Source organism: Bubalus kerabau, chromosome 18 (assembly GCF_029407905.1).
Source record: "Bubalus kerabau isolate K-KA32 ecotype Philippines breed swamp buffalo chromosome 18, PCC_UOA_SB_1v2, whole genome shotgun sequence".
NCBI classification, from domain to species: domain Eukaryota; kingdom Metazoa; phylum Chordata; class Mammalia; order Artiodactyla; family Bovidae; genus Bubalus; species Bubalus kerabau.
The window spans coordinates 32,370,064-32,387,468 of record NC_073641.1 but is presented as its reverse complement, the minus strand read 5'-3'; the positions used below and the strand labels follow the sequence as shown (position 1 = coordinate 32,387,468).

The following is a 17,405-nucleotide window of genomic DNA, read 5'->3' as shown; positions in this document are numbered from 1 at the left end:
TGATGAGCTTAAAAATCCCACATCTCATCACTAATCTAAATTAAGTATCCGTGAGATTCTAGGTATGATCCTGAAACCTAGAACATAAAATATCTATGCCCAAAATACAAGAGTGGGTCAGGCATAGCACTAGTGTTCTAGCCATTCTGATTACGAAAAAAGGGAAAGATAAAAACGGAAGGAAGAAAAGGGTCAGGAGTCCCACCTAATTTCAAAATTCAGCAGGGCAAATTCTATTAGGTTTCAAGACCTGGGATTAGTCCTTTCTGGCTTGAAAGGTCTGCTTCTGTATTTGTGATTCTGCTTTCTACGCCCAAGGTTCTGCCCTCACCATGATCCTTCCTTTCTTGAAAGCTAATATGTGTTTGTAGCTGAATGGTTTTATCAGCCTGCTTGTAGAATCTGAGGAGTCTGACAGCTTCCCTTCATTTGGTCTTATTTCAGTTTCTTTCAGTCCAAGCAGGCAGTGTTTCTGCTGACATAATATTCTCAAAAACTTTGTGGGTCTCCTGTGTATTTGTCACAGGTATTCATATAAATAAACAAAGGGTCCTCCCCAGATCTTTGAAATCCTCTATTCCTGGCTTCTGTTATGATGGCTAAGGGAACTCACGTCACATGCACTAGCATAAGGCTGTTCAGTCACACCGTTAGCCTTTTCTTTAGAAACTACTTTTCAAATACTGAATCCTTTAATTTAGCATCTTTTGCCATCTGGATAGACTGAGAAGTTCCAAATCAAGTACTGGTTCCATTTCACTTAATAGTTCTTTCTTCACTTTATCTCTGTCCTCTCACATTTTACTGTAAGCCACAAGAATAAACCAGATGGCACCTTCAACACGTTTGTTAGAAACTTTCTCATTTATATTTCCAAGTTCACTACTTACTGCTTTCCACACAACTATAAGACACAGTTTACGTTAAGTATCTGCCACTATATGGCATGAATTGCCTTTCCTCTGGTTCCCAATAACATGCTCCCTATTTCCTCTATCTCTCACCAGAAGCAGTTTTTTTTTTGTTTTGTTTTGTTTTGTTTTTAATTTTATTTTATTTTTAAACTTTACATAACTGTATTAGTTTTGCCAAATATCAAAATGAATCCGCCACAGGTATACATGTGTTCCCCATCCTGAACCCTCCTCCCTCCTCCCTCCTCTCTCCCCATTCCATCCCTCTGGGTCGTCCCAGTGCACCAGCCCCAAGCATCCAGTATCGTGCATCGAACCTGGACTAGCAACTCGTTTCATACATGATATTTTACATGTTTCAATGCCATTCTCCCAGTTTTAATATTTATATTTCTACCAACATTCTGTGAAGATACATATATTCTCTAAGATGATACAGGCTTTCTCTACTGTGCTCTTCACTTGCTTTGGAGTCTCACCAAAGGGCTTTTAATATTTATATTTCTACCAATGCTACATTTAAGGCAGTCAAGGCTTTTTCTATCACACGACTCAAAATTCTTCAGTCCATACTCATTACCCAATTTCCAAGTCTTTTGCACAATTTTAGGTTTTTGTTACAGCAGCACCCCACTCTGCAATATCAAAATTTGTGTTGGTTTCTTGTAGCTGCTGTAACAAGTAGCTGCTGTAAATTTGGCATCTTAATAGAAATTTACTCTTTCATAGTTCTGGAGGCTAAATATTAGTTTCACTGGAGCTAAGTCAAAGTATTAGTGGGGTCAAGCTCCTTCCATGAGCTCTAGAGGAGAAGTCTGTTTTTCTCCTCTTCCAGCTTCTATAGCCACATCCCTTGGCTCTTGGCTCCTTCATCTGTCTTCACAGCCAGAGCACTGTATCTTTAAATCTCTTTTTCTGTGCTTCCATCATCAAAGTGCCTTCTGCTGTCTATGTATGTCTAATCTCCCTGTCTCTCTTTTACAATAACAAGTGATAGCATTTAGGACCAACTTTGATAATGCAGGATAATTTCGTCTCAAGATCCTTAACTTTATTACATCCGCAAAATTTTATCATATAAATGTAACATTCACATACTCCATGGATTAGGACCTGATATCTTTGGGTGGCTGTTCTTCAGCATACTGTATTTATATCTCTCCTAAAATAAATATGCTCTTAGCATCTGGTCCTTAATCTAGGAAATGGTCAGACAAAAATATTTTAATAATTGTAGTTAGTTTAATACCCTCATTTCACAGATTAAGTTTCTGAGGCCAAGATAAAGTAAATGATGTGCCTAAGATTGCATAGCAAATGTTTTGACATAACCAAGACTATGAACCATATCCCTTTACTCCCATTCTTTTGCAGTACATTCTTCTTCTCTAAATGAATTACCAAGAATTGCTCATTTCTTGTCACCAAATTACCCCAGAACACAAATACAACTCTGAAGCCATTAATAACTATCCCACAGTCAGCATCAGTTTTAAAAGAGAAAATTTATCATATATATCCACTGAACATAGTCAATAGTAAACTTAGGCAAATTGGAAAAATATGGCAAACAACCTATTTCAAGGATTACACAAACTTGCATTCAGAAGTTTGTATGAATGTACGTACTTAACACTTAGTTAAGTAATGATGCCTCATTTAGTGTCTAAGTTCTCAGAATTGCAGAACTTAGAACCCTATAGAATTTAGAAGATAATTTACTTCAACTATGTTTTTCAAGTAGGTAATATGTTAATCACACTTTCCAGGCCAGGTGATGAAACCAAAGAAAGGCTTAAGTATATTGACTCAAGGACATGCAGTTAGAAAAAGAATTTGATCTAATAAATATTAACGAGAAGACCCATTATACGCTAGACAGTATATTAAGGGTTTGTATACAAAGGTCAGTGTGAGGCATATAGTGCTCACCCTCAACAAGTTTTCTGTGTATAAGGAAACTAGATGGGTAAATTAATCAAGTATGAGATTGTGTTAAAATAATAAATACAGGGTGTGTGGGAGTGCAGGTTTTGTGGAAACAATAGAGTGGTCAGAAAGGTTTCCTGGCGCTGACATCTAACTGGGACCTGAAAGAAAGGGGACTAGGGCAGGAACACCACTCCAATCAGACCTAGAAGTGTGTGCAAAGGCTTCATGTGAGGAACAAGGCATGTTCTGGAGCTAAAATCAACTCAGTATGTCTATAATGGGGCATGTATTAAGAAATGAGGTGGGGCTGGGGGGGGGGTCCATAGGCAACAATCTTGAGGGCCTAAAACGCCATGCAAAGAAATTAAGATATGATTCTGAGAACACTGCGAACAGATGGAAGTATTTGAGAGGGAAACGGCTTGTGTCGATTTGTGCTTTACACAAACCAGAATGGCTAAGACTAGGGTGACTTTGTAATGAAGTACTTTGAGAGTGAACAAGAGTGGTGTTAATAACATGCCAGAATAAGAGGCACATACTGAGACTGGTCCAGGCCAATCAGGAGGATAGAAGGTCACTTCCAAGACTGTCCTAAGTTTAAACCCTGACTCACTTCTTCTAACAATATAACTTCGGTCTGGCACCATAACTTTTAGACTCAAGTTTGTCATTTAAAGACAGTAAGGTGGCTCGGTTGGTAAAGAGTCTGCCCGCAATGAGGAAGACCCAGGTTTGATCTCTGGGTTGGGAAGATCCCCTGGAGAAGAAAATGGCAACCCGCTCCAGTATTCTTGCCTGGAGAATTCCATGGACAGAAGAGCCTGGTGGGCTACAGTCCATGGGGTCCCAAAGATTCAGACACGACTGAGAGACTAACACTAAAAATAAATAAATATTTATTTATCTATTGGACTATGACTTTTATGTTATCTTTGCTTTGTCTTTTGGGTGGCCTAACCTACATTAACTTGAAGGTTGAAGATTTTACAGTTTTTTTCCCCAAAATCATAATGATGATATACTTTATTAATAAACAACTAAAGTCCTGTATTTGAAAAAAAAAAGATGAGCTTCCCAGGTGGTTCAGTGATAAAGAATCCTCCTGCCAATACAGGAGATGTAGGTTTGATCCCTGGGTCAGAAGATCCCCTGGAGAAGGAAATGGCAATCCACTCCAGTATTCTTGCCTAGGAAATCCCATGGACAAAGGATCCTGGTCGGCTATTTAGTCCATGGGGTCATGAAAGAGTCAGACACAACTCAGCAACTAAACAATAACAAAAAGGGTAGTAGTGGGTAACAGTGACCCATTACACAGAATTTTTCTAAGAATCAATTAATGAAAACATTAAAATTCTGTATAAACTATAAAGCGAAGTGGTGAAAAGTGAATGTGAAAGTGAAGTCACTCAGTCATGTCAATCTTTTCGACCCCTGTTTATATTTAAAACAAATATAAAACAGAGAAGGCCAATTTTAAATGCAAACTATGTAAATGTAATATTTTAGCAGAAAACCTAGTCCTCAAATCTAAGGATATTTACATATTTTCCTCTCCCATGATGGTACATTCTGGCATATTTTGCTTGTATATCATAAGATACCCACTGATTTGCAAATTCTGCTCTACCCCATTGACCTGCCTGTTATTTTCTAAAAGTCTCATGTCAGGTTCTGTGACCACGTGGTTCCGGGCCTCTTTTAGGTATTTCTTACTCCGGTTTTCTTATCTATCTGGAGTTCCTTTTCCTCAGTGTGACACTCCCCTTGTCATTCATCCCTCCCGAGTTACAGGCTACTGTTTACTTAAGTTCCACCCTACTTCTTTGGAATTTAGTGTAAGCTGCCTTGTGTTACCTTCCAACTGTCTGGGAAGATCTCCTGTTTCCCCCTCTAGATTGTAAACCCTTTGAGGGTATAGGTCAAAAAGGTCACAGGCATGGGATAAGAAATAGAAGCTTAACTACAGAATTTCCTGAGAGCTGAGCATCTGGGATTATCCTGATTCAAAACCACATCATAACTTAAAATATAAAATTTATTGTGAAATATTTAAGAACTGAGTCACTTACTTTTCCATTTAATGCAGTCATCTGTCTTCTTCTAATCTTTATGGTTACCTGTTTTGTCCCTACTTTCTTTGCTGTTGGTTTCCTTCTGTTTGTTCTCTTTTATTGCTGTATCCTTGAACACAATTGTTACCTTCTTTACTCTTTATTTTTAGCTCTTCACTCTCTTCTCAAGTTATCTTCAATTTTATTTTTAAATGTTATTTATTTATTTTATTTTTGTTTGCACTGGGTCTTATTTCTCAAGTTGCAGAGAGTAGGCTCAGTAGTTGTGGCTCACAGGCTCTAGAACTTGGACTCACAGACTTAGTAGCGCTGGGGCATGTGGAATCTTCCTGGACCAGGGACAGAACCCATGTTCTTGCATTGGCAGGTGGATTCTTAATCACTGGACCGCTAGAGTCCTCTTCAATTTTCAAATGTCTGCTGGTCTCTTAATGTGCCTAGTCTCTTAATGAACCAGACTTCTAGGCTTTTCCCCAACCTTCAGAACATTATGGATACTGCAATTCCAAATCTTACATTACTTCAGATGTTCTAACATTTCTGCCTTTAAAAAATTCCAAGTGTATCCCTCATTCCTTCTTCTTTCTTCTATTCTATTATTTATCTCTCATTTCATCAAATAATCTGCTTGTTGCTTTCCTGATACTTACCCTTGCAATAAGAGGATGCATCAAACCTTTTCTTTGTATAGTACTTATTTAATGAGGGTGCCATTAAGCTCTTACGAATACCAGCTTCTCCAATCTTCTCACTAAACCCTGGACTCAGTGTGCGTTTTCTGTACTTCTTGGAGGAGGCACCAAAGTCTCTCCATGCTTTACCCATCTTCCTACCTCTCACCTTCAACAGGCTTTGGCTTCTCTAGCCTGAAACAGTTACCAACTGTTTTCTGTTAGAGTAGCATGCTTTCCATACAATTACCCAATTATTCATCATATGTCTGTTTTTTTTTTTTTTATACTGTCTGTAAAGTGAAGCTCTGCAAGAGCAAAACTATCTTTGTTCAGCATGTATTTAAGTGTCCGATAGTATCTGACACAATGCAGGCACTTAAGACATTTCTGTTGAATGAATGAGTGATCTCATTTCATCTTTACCATGGAGAAAAGAGGTAGGTATTGTTACTACCCTTGTTCTACTGATAACAACTTGCCCAAGCGATACACTATTGTCCGGCAGTTTGGAGCCTCAAATGCACCCACTTCTGTGTCTACACAGCTTACTTTTGATCCAGGCCCATAGCTGTAATCATTTTTAATCAAAGCCCACACTTTTAACCCCTCTGTCCTTTTGCCTCTTTAACAGGAACTCAGATTTAGCCTTCCTTACTCTGATACCATGGCTGCGATTACTTCTGTGGGATTCCTTTTAGATCGCAGGTTCTCATTTCAGTTAATTTAACATCCAGTCGAATGCCGGGGATTGGGTTATATTTCTCTCACACCTTTCTTGTCATGTCAGCCCTTTTGCAGTGCTACTCATTAGCTTGATCTCCTTCCTGAGAGTTCAAAACCCTTGTCTTCATCACTCCAGCAAACCATCTCCTCTTCCTTTCACAGTCTGTGTCTAAATGCTCTATGGACTCTGCTTTTCCTCTTTCTAATTCCTTTTCTAATTATGTTCTTTACCATCCCTCTTGATTTAGCTTTAAAGCATTTATGTAGCTTCATTTGCCAACTTCTTATGTAATTTCATTCGTCAACTTCTTAATCTTAGGGATTAATATCCCTAGCACTTTTTCTTTTCATATTTCATATTTAAGGAATCACATCCTTCTACAGAGATGTTCCAAAAAGTGCCCTAGAAATCTGGTAATTTGGCATGCTGCAGTTGATGGGGACCCAAAGAGTTGGACACGACTTAGTGACTGAACAACAACCTTGTTAATTACTGTTATTAATCACATTGTAAATAAAACAGTCCATTCTGAAGGAGATCAGCCCTGGGATTTCTTTGGAGGGAATGATGCTAAAGCTGAAACTCCAGTACTTTGGCCACCTCATGCGAAGAGTTGACTCATTGGAAAAGACTCTGATGCTGGGAGGGATTGGGGGCAGGAGGAGAAGGGGACAACAGAGGATGAGATGGCTGGATGGCATTACTGACTCAATGGACATGAGTCTGAGTGAACTCTGGGAGTTGCTGATTGACAGGGAGGCCTGGCGTGCTGCGATTCATGGGGTCGCAAAGAGTCAGACACGACTGAGCGACTGAACTAAACTGAACTGAAATATACCTCACTTCAAAACATAAATAGTATATAAATGTGTCATGTTTCCTCATGTTGCAGAATATTAATTTGTCTTTTAATAATTCTATCAGTAAATCAAAGCTATTTAGGCTTTGGGAATCCATCTATCTATATCTGCCTATCTATATGATTTGAAACTAATTGTAGAAATAAGCTTGGCTTTTAATTATTATTATAGTAACAAATCAATCTAACATATGTAAACAGTCAGATTCTGCATATAATAAAAATAAATCTAATTCAGCAATCAGTGCCAAAAGTTCTTTCTTGAGAGAAGTATGTGAATACACATATGCTATGAATTTAAATTTTAGCTCCTATCAGTTTCTCAGTATCTTTCTAATAAAGCTATGTGCATTTCTATATTTGGTCAACCTGAAATACAAATGCACATACATTTTACATTTTTCTTCTTTGATAACCAGTATTAAAATGAGAACATGGTTTCATTTTAGAGAGCTACAATTGGCAGGGTTATACAGAGGAGCTTATAATTTAAGTAAAATTCTGGAATTTGGAAATATTAAAGACATCCCCAAGGGGCTTTCCAGATGACGCTAATGATAACGAACTGATTTGTCAATGCAGGAGATGTAAGAGATGCAGGTTCAATCCCTGGGTCGGAAAGATCTCCTGAAGGGAGAGCATGGCAACCCATTACAGTATTCTTGCCTGGAGAATCTGTAGAAAAGAGGAGCCTGGCAGGCTACGGTTAATAGGGTCACAGAGTCAGACACTACTGAAGCGATTTAGCACACATGCATATGCACAAAGACCTCCAAAATAGCATTCAACTTTTGGAAGTAAATGATGATTAAAATATAAGTAATATTTGATTTCCTAAATCATCTTTACTCTCTCTTATAGGAGTCCAGACAAAAGGAAAAAGTTCACAAAATCGACAAAGTATTTAGTAAATGTTGCTGCTGCTGCGGCTGCTGCTAAGTCGCTTCAGTCGTGTCCGACTCTGTGCGACCCCAGAGATGGCAGCCCACCAGGTTCCCCCGTCCCTGGGATTCTCCAGGCAAGAACACTGGAGTGGGTTGCCTGCATATACTAAAACAATTTTTAGAAGATGGGTAAAATGAACATGTAGGGAGAGTTACTGGAACAGAATATTTAACCTGAAGGGAAAATGCAGATTGATGACTTAGTAACCAGACAATTACCATCCATTCTCAGAAGTGGTTTGCTCACTTCATTAATGGTAAAGCTATAAGAAACTGGCCTGAGTGCTGGGATAATGGAGAATTTATTGGAGATTCAGTGAGGAGAGGCACCTGCTAGAGTATGTGGAATCTGCATTGCTGAAGACTTTTATGCACAGAATAGAAACTACATGTTTTGGATGCTATACATCCCAAAATGACTAGGCTACTGGCTCTAAACACAACCAGGATGCTAAGGAATGACGATGGATGACTTTCCCTTGCTTCAGTGAAATATAAGAGGTTTAGAAACCAGGGAAAGGGGGAAAAAAAAGAAAACAAAAGAAGGAGGAGAAAATAGCGAAGTAGTAAAAGGGTGATAATGTATCAAGGATTCACAGTACTGACATTTCAGATATATAACTGCCTCAATATAGAAACATTAGAAAGCAGTTGATGGGCCTTGAATTGTAGACTCTATGAAAATGTCAAGTTATCCTCAAACAAGGGCAGTTGCCTGAAAAAAGAGTTAAGGATGAACTAACATACATTTATTAACATATTAATATATGTTGATTAGAAATCATGTTAACATAAGGTTCTTGAAAGAAAATAATAATGAATATAGAAAAATACCTGTTAAAAAATTCTTAAGTTTGCCATTACGATTATTTAATTAGAATTTCTTTTTAAAGTTCTTAAATTTTGCTATTTAGAATTAAGTTCCAGTTAGCCCACACTATTCATAATTAAGATGTAGCGAAATTATTAGGTTATATTTAGTTGACAATTACTTGAAGTTGGGGATATATTGACTTAATCAATACTTTACCTCATCTATTATGGTTAGTTAAATAATTCATTAATATCTTAATGTCATCCTTCATTGTAGGAAGCATGCTAAACATTTGAAAATTCCTCATTAATGATAACACACATAGTGACAGATTAGATATAGGTAAAGGTAGACAGGTCTAGGTTGAAGAATTATTAGGTGAATTATAAAATGAGGCAATGCTTTACTGCCAGCACCATGAATCTATCAAATGGTAATTGGATGCACGTGTTAGCAGCAGTAAAAAGTCACTGTCCAGTTGTCCACCTTACATGGGAATCTACTCTGAGTGTCATCTTTGATTTATTGTTCCAATTAGAACTTAGCGTTCAAAGAAAAGAACACAACTGACCTGATTTAAAAGGAAGGGGACTTATAAAGCCATTATTTTGTGGGTGACTCGGCTCCCTTTTAGATATCCTGGAACATTCTATTTGTGCAAAATCTGACTAAATCAATACTTCGTTTTAAACTAATTCTGTAAAACATCGACACTTTTTGTTTATTAATTGGGTATCAGAGTGTCACTGGTGGCTTCCCAAGATGCTGGTATATATTCTCATACTGATTTTAAAGGCACATTTCTAGGTTACCATTTGTTATAACTGACTGACTAGCACAGGTAGAAGCAATAAGCACTGACAAAAAAAGTGCCGATTAAGAAAAGCAAGTGCTTTTGTATGCAAAACCAAGCAACAAACACCATTTTTTAAATGGCAAATGTAAATGATCTTAATACTTTGCAATATACATGAAAAATTAAGATACTTCTGCATAAAACAACTTAAGACAAAATGAGGTTCATTACTTTTCTAGATTGTAATAAAACTGTGTTAAAATTACAGTAACGTAAATTGTATGCCCAATTTTACTGGAAAATTAAAAGAGAACTTTAATTTCTGTGAGGGAAATGCTAATATTTTACTTACATTAAGCAAACATCAAGTATTAATCCTGACAAATGTTGGAACAGTAATACTAAAAATGTCATCTGAATTACTCTTCATTGCAAAGTTCACAGAATTAATGTTAAGATAGATTAAAATCACTTTGAACTAGTACACATGTATGACTCTTCCTTCTGAAGCATAATAAAGAAATATCATTTGTACTCAAATTTGGATAAGCATACAGACATTTAAGGCTTAGGAGAGATGGAGATATTCATACACAGCTCATAAACGTGAGGAATATTAGCTCCATTTCAAATGAGCCGTCAACTTTTTTCCAACATTTCGGCTTGCGGAAAGTCAGACATTTGAATAATAAATGGGGTTTGCCTCTGAACATTAAGGTAATTGCATAGGAATTTAAAATGCCCATTCAGGTTCTACCACAAATTTATTAAAAAATGAAGAAATTACCTGGATTGAGGCTTTTCTCTCTAAATTGAGTAGTAAAAAATGTAGAAGAAAAATGCATGCAGTGGGGTTTCCTTCATTGTATAAAACACAATTCTTCTTTTAAGCTCTGTGCTTAAACAATACATTGAAAAGACTTATTTTTAAAGAATGATACATACTTTTTGGTACTAGCTTACTAAACTACCCAAAAACCTAGAGATTGAGGTCTCTAAATTCTCATACTCCATGATTAGCATGTGATTTCTGCCAACTGTTCTCTTGAGTTTCTTCTAGTAGATGGTTATAAATCAGGTTTATAAAGGGGAAACTCTCTGTAATTGTGCATTTTTAATGGGCTTATGATAAATCCATCAAAGTGGAGGGTCCATATGGTAGGAATGCAGTAAAGGTAACAGGACAGTGTCATGTAAACATTAAATAGTGCCTTCCACCTTCATAAATCCTCAATCCTCATGATTAAATGCCGCCAGCTGTAAATTACGCAACCAAATTCTAGAAAAAAAACTACAACTTAGACAAGTTATCAGTGGAAATCATAAACTGTGTACGTTTTCTTCCCAGAAAACTGTTACATATTTATTAGGAGATAATATTCAAGTCCTTATTTTCCTCAAAAATGATATCCTTAGCTTATTTAACTTCTTCCTAAAATAAGCAAGAACACTGGAATGGGTCGCCATGCCCTTCTCCAGGGGATCTTTCCAAGCCAGGGATTGAACCCAGGTCTCCCACATTGCAGGCGGATTCTTAACTGTTTGAGCCACCAGGGAAGCCTACAAAATAAGCTCTAATCCTGATTAAAAAGTCATAACATAAACCTTGATTGAGTACAGGGCAATAATCTATCATTTCTATGCAATTAAGTACCTTTTGATTTGCAGAGTCATTTTAAAACTTTAGGTCTCTAAGATTTGCTCCTTTTAGAGTCATACATCAGAAGTTTCTTCAACAGCCCAATTTCACACTTGTATTTACAATCAAATTGTTTTATTACATGTGGAAACCATGAAACATTTGGTCCTCAGCTGTATTTAATGATATTCATGGATTTTTCTTAGTCATGTATTTCTAATGCCTTCTGTGAGATGGATGTATATGTATACTGTGTGCCCTAAGCAATTATATTCTCAAACATAATATCAAAAGCAATATTTCACACAGAGAGTGCACTAACATTGTCTGATACCATGTTGCCACCTGCAATGATAACTTTAACATAGTTCATTCTGCTCCACTGTCATTTACTTCTCTTTCGATTTCCTTCTGATGAAAAACTGGTGTACATAGTAAGAAGCAATGAAGAATTTGGATAATTTGTTTTTTAGAGTTTCGTATGGTGTCTACTTCTGAAATATTGACATCAAAGTTGCCAGTAGTAGAGAGGTAGAAGGAATGTCATGATAAAACCAAATCAACTTTGGCTTGAATCTGGCTCTGTCAATTTCCAGTTGAATGGCCTTGGGCAATTTACTTTTCTTGAGGGTTAGTTTTCATATTTGGAAGATGTGGATTTATCTAAATCATAGAATGATTATGAGTGTCAAATGAGGTATATATTTAAGAAACAGGGCACAGTCTGCATACTCAGTGCACACTGATTTCTCTAATATTTCCCATACTCCTTTCCTGAAAATACTAATTAGTGGTATGGCTTTCCATTTTGAAAATATCTATCTTCGACTCTCTCAAGTTTAGGGATGCATTTTCTTTTCACTAGAATCCCCTTGTCTGTAAGTGACAATCATGGGAGTAGCCCACAGCTGTTTTACTGACATCCAGAAATAAGACCACCAGTCCCAGTTGCAAGGGCACTTAACAGCTGTATCCAGCCTTTCTAGTAGGCCAGAACTGGAGCTGAGTGGTAATGTTTCAAGGGCAAAGCTCTAGATGTAAAGAATGATAAAACAAACCTAAATGAGCCTGAGCATATCTAGTGACAGATACACCACAGCTATTCTAAATTATTCAGGCTTTCTCAGACTTCTAGCAGGAGAAACATAATTCATCACTGCTCCCTTTATTCTACTCTCACATAATGGCAAAGGAGCAAACAAAAATTACCCCACCACTAAAAAATTATAATAGTCACTTGAAATGGAGAAGAGTTTCTCTAGCATACGTAATATTTTTAGAACCATCCAATTTCTGGGAGCCAACTTTGGAAGTAGAAGCTAAAAATGATTTTGCAGTGCTAATGGGTGATTTCCTTACTTCTCTTTTGTTAGCATTTTGCTGGCAGAAAGCCAGTGAAACAGTCATTTAATTACTCAGGACATCACAAACATGTAGCCTCTGAGATAAGCTCTTACTGTATTTTAGCAGCAATAATACTAGGGTCAAAAATAACAAAGAAAATTAAGCTTCAAATAATAATAAGCTTCAAATAAGCAAACCTTAAAAGAACAGCTTTGTACATTGAGAATAATTAATAACTTGTTTAGGAAAATGTTACTGAAATGTGGTTTTGGACAAGGAACATCAGAGGTTAGATACCCTAATATTTAACAGGCTACCATTTGGTGGGCTGGCTGGCTGATTACCCTGTAGGCATGGCAAAGTTTGTTCTCATGTAATTATGCAACATTTAGACAATATCTTAATGATACCATGTAGTTCAGCTGAATCAGTCCAGCTGGAAATTGTAGCAGCATTCTGATTACCCAGCCACATGTGAAATTAAAGCTTTTTCAACCTTTACTATTCACTTGTTATGTCTTGATACAGATGTTTTTGGAAAGCCTAAATTATTTATGGCTTGCTATTAACAGAGCAGGCTCCACCTCCTTTCATTTCAACCATTGATTAGGATTGCACTACTATATAAGATATTAGAATTTTAACAAAGACTATCAGTTATAATTTGTCGTATGGAAGACGTATTAGTGTACTTTAGACAGGGTGAAAAATTTCCACTTGTTTTTATGTGATAAAAATCATATACTTTTCTCTTTGCCGATAATTCTTACTGTAAAAATATATTTTAATGTGTACCCTGGAAACCATCTTACTAAACGGTTAATTACACAGTGTACATTATTTTAGAAAATAGTAATTTAAGACACATAAATAAATTACTATAATTGGTCTTTACATGACATTATAAATACACTTAAAATACAGCAATAACATTGTCATTTGTAAAAAAAATTTGCTCAAGGATAACACTCTGAAATTATATTATATTTCTTTTGAGTTATTTCCATGAAGTAAAAATACAAAGAAAAATTTCAGTCCCTGTCCCAGCTCACTCGTCAGTACGTGTTGGACCATTTCTTCCCCATCATACTACCTGGATGGTACCATAACTATTTTGTTTTAGAAGTGAATAAAAATATTAAAAATTTAAATCAATAACTTAACAACTATATATCATATCTAATAAATTCATATAATAAATTATAGCAAAAACAGTCATCATAACTGACTTTATTTCAGTTATTTCTAATGAATAAGAGCAGGAAAAATATAGATAGGTAGAAGAGTACAGGTTCATCTCTGGTGATAAACATAAGATGGAATACTTTAAAACACTTATACAAATATTTTTATTACTTGTAAACATATTGCTAATTTTAGTACATGGAAGTAGCAGCTGAGGAGGAACACAAGTTAGTTTTGAACGTGAGTCCCCAAATAAAAAAAATAAATCTTATTCTTGTAAATCTTTATTTTAAAAAAGATAATGCTAAGTTCTGGTTAACTCTCTTTCCCATTAATACCAGATACTTTCTGGGCTAAGGAATCTGAAATCTATGACTCTCATATTTAAGTTAGCTAGCAAATATTAATATATGCTTGGAATTCCCAAACAATTGACACAAAAAAGTCCCTTGAAAAGGTGACTTGGAAGCACCATGGAGATAATGCTAAATGGTCATTAAAGATGTTTAAAGTCATTGTCTACTGTCTTCAGTGTGCCATTACATAGCCTCCCGATCCTTTCAAATTGCAATCAATAGAGGATGAATAAGTCTCACCACTTGAAAGTAAGCAGGAAAGGAAGCCAACACTGTAATCTGGCTTTGCTGGACTGATTCAAGAAGAGACACAATGTCCACCCCTCCTCTTCTAGTTCTCTCTCCCCCTACCCAGCCCACATCCCTGCAAGAAAGAAAGAAGAGAAACAGCTAAGGAAGGAAAGAAAGAGGGAAGGAGAAAGGAAAAAGGCAAGAAATCAAAGGATGGGGGCATACTTTGTACTGAGGAGGAAACCTCATCCTGTGGGATAAACTATAACCATGGAAACAGACATGACTTTTACTTTGAAAATAAAAGAATGACAATGAAATTTGTGTGAGGTCTGTGTGACTCCAGTCCCAGATGTTTATAGCACTGTAGTACTATGCCTCTGCAATATGAGAGGTTTCAGAAGAAACGAGTACAACAGGACACCACAAAGCAGCGCATATGCTATTGACAATGCAGACATGAGCATCATGTTACCAAGAGAGAAGGCAGGCAGAAGACAAATAGCGGTGGTGCCTGAAAAGCTAACTTCATGGGCTGCAATCACTCAAACCAACAAGAGGGACAACGACAACAACAAAAAATCAAAACCAGAAAAATGTTTTCCTCCTATCTACAGTGGTGGTGGGGTAAAGAGATGGGGGTGGGGAGACAGTGAATTTGACTTTTCTCTCTTAAAGTTCCCATAAAGTCCCTACAATTGACAGCGGATAATTATTTTCAGCTTGAGGAAACTGTCCTGAAACTCTTAAAAAGATTTCCAGCGAAAAGAACAAACTGTGTTTACTTGAGCCATTTCCAGAAGGGAGGGAAAGGAGACCTTGGGGTGAGGTGGGGAAGGACGATGGAGACAGGGGCATCTATGCACTGAGGGAACTCTTGGGCGTCCCGCGAGTGGCAAGCCAAAAGACAGGGCAGATGGGGTGGCAAAGAGAGTGGGGGGTGTTGAGGGAGCGCGCCGCGGGGAGGGGGTGCGGCAGCACAATGTATACACGCGGCGGGCGGGGGGGGGTGATTTAGTGTGAAAGTATTCCACTTAATCATTTTACAGGAGTTGGGGACGTAAATATTTAGCTGGCCACATCTGGAACAGATTTTACCCCCCTTGTGGGGTGGGGGTGGATAATTGGAAGGAGGGGAACGCGCATTTGTTACTTACTGTACGGGCAGTTCTCCTTCTTGGTACCGCTGACCTTCCCGTTCTCAATCTTGAGAAAGTACTTGGTGAAAGAGAATAGCTTTCTCCAGCGGACATCTCCTTGGAGGTGATTGTAGCTCCGCACATGCCTCCCCGCACTGGAAGGCAAGGAGACGGACGAGGAGGACGAGGACGAGGAGGAGGAGGAAGAAGAGGAGTTGGTGGCCCCTGGTGACACCGTGTCCTGATCGAGGGCTTGGCAGGTGACAGGGACGGAAGACACCAAGAACAGCAACAAGAAGCAGCAGCAGCAGCCGGACAGGTGGGGAAAGGCTGAGGCACAATGTGTCAGAATCCATTTCCACATTGTACTGAAACTCTCGGCACTGGAAATTGTCTCATCAGAAGGAACATACTGGAAGGGTAAGACCTGGTGCGAGGCAAGGAGACAGCTGGAGGTGGCGGCCACTGGTTAGCTCCCTCTGGGCTCGGATCTGGCCAGAAGTGAAAGCACCAACATCCATAACTCCGCGGAAGGGCCGGCTGCCTCTCCTCGCTCCTTTCTCGGATCCGCTGCCGCGCGCGCCCCTGGGTCTCCTGGTGAATGTGGACGTGGGTGGCCGCAGTAGCAGGAGCTGGTGGTGGCGGTGGTGGTGTGGGTCACCCTCGCTCCTCACTCCCCCAGGAGTTTACTTTGTTCTCTTCTTCACTCCTTTCTTCACCATGTTAAATTCAGGGGGAAAAAAAAAAAAAAAAGTCTGAAAAACAGATGACAGCACGGTGAACAAAACCCAAAAGGGTTGGGGTGGGAGGCTGGGGGAGCTATCTGCGCCCCGGTGTGGTTGGCAGCGTCTAGTCCCTCTCCGCACCAGCCCTCGTTCTCTAGCCAGCTCTGAAAGTGCGTCCCTCGGAGTTGTCAGAACCGGAGGCGGCTGCCCGGGTAGTCGTTGTTTTCTTCCCCCTGTTGCTTTCTCTTTTTGGTGGTGCCTGTTGATTTGAAGCCTCCAGAAAGTCACTTCTTGTTTGGGGTGGCGGGGGGGATGGCGGTTGATGTTTTGTTTGGCCCTCTTTCCCTCCCCCCCGCACCCCCCTTCCTTTGGAAAGCCCGCTTGTAAACAGGTTGAAGCCTGGAGTCTAAATGTCAGTGATTCTAAGCCAGAGGTGGGCTCTGCCTCCGCTGGTCAAACCTCATTTGCAGGGGTGGAGAAGCGGAGGTGGGGGGGGGGGGGGCGGGGGGGTAGGAGGGAGGGGGTCAAACGGCGGTGGGACATCTGAAACCCTCGGCTGCTGGGAACGCCAAGAAGAGGGAGGGGGAAGGGGCTGGGAGAGCGGGGGAGAGCAGGGGAGCCGGGAGAAGGGAGCGTGATGCCTTTGCCCGGAGCTCGGGGGCTGCGGGACCCTGCCCGGCCCCCGGGGCCGCTGCAGCCTGCAGCCTCCGCCAGCGCCTCCAGCTCGGGCTAATTGCAGCGAAAGCGTCCCTGTGCTCGGCGCGCGGGTGACCGGTGCGAGCTGTATCCTCGCGCTATCCGAATGTTGCTGCCTTCCAGTCTGAACCAGTCCCCTCTGGGGAGCCCCTTTCTCACTTGTTTTCCAGCGTACGATTTTTTTTTTTTTCTTTTGGCAGTGAAGTACTTGAGAGCCACCTGGAGCCTGGTGCTTGGCTGACTTTTTTTTTTTTTTCCCCCTCGCTCCCAGGAGGGGAGGGTTGAGGGAGAAAGCAGAAGATGCTGAGGATAAACCTTTTAAAGCAGCAGATTATAAACTGGTGGGACAAGCAGA

General features: G+C 39.2%; 1 protein-coding gene across 1 annotated transcript in view; it reads right to left on the bottom strand.

Moving 5' to 3' along the window:
- FGF10 (fibroblast growth factor 10) overlaps nt 1-16,740 on the bottom strand; it is a 95,685-nt gene extending 78,945 nt beyond the window's left edge. Inside the window, exon 1 of the mRNA XM_055554900.1 lies at nt 15,648-16,740. Within this exon, the coding sequence (XP_055410875.1) occupies nt 15,648-15,993 (346 nt within the window). The 5' untranslated portion in view covers nt 15,994-16,740. The remainder of the gene's footprint in view (nt 1-15,647) is intronic.
- Between the last annotated feature and the right edge of the window lie 665 nt (nt 16,741-17,405).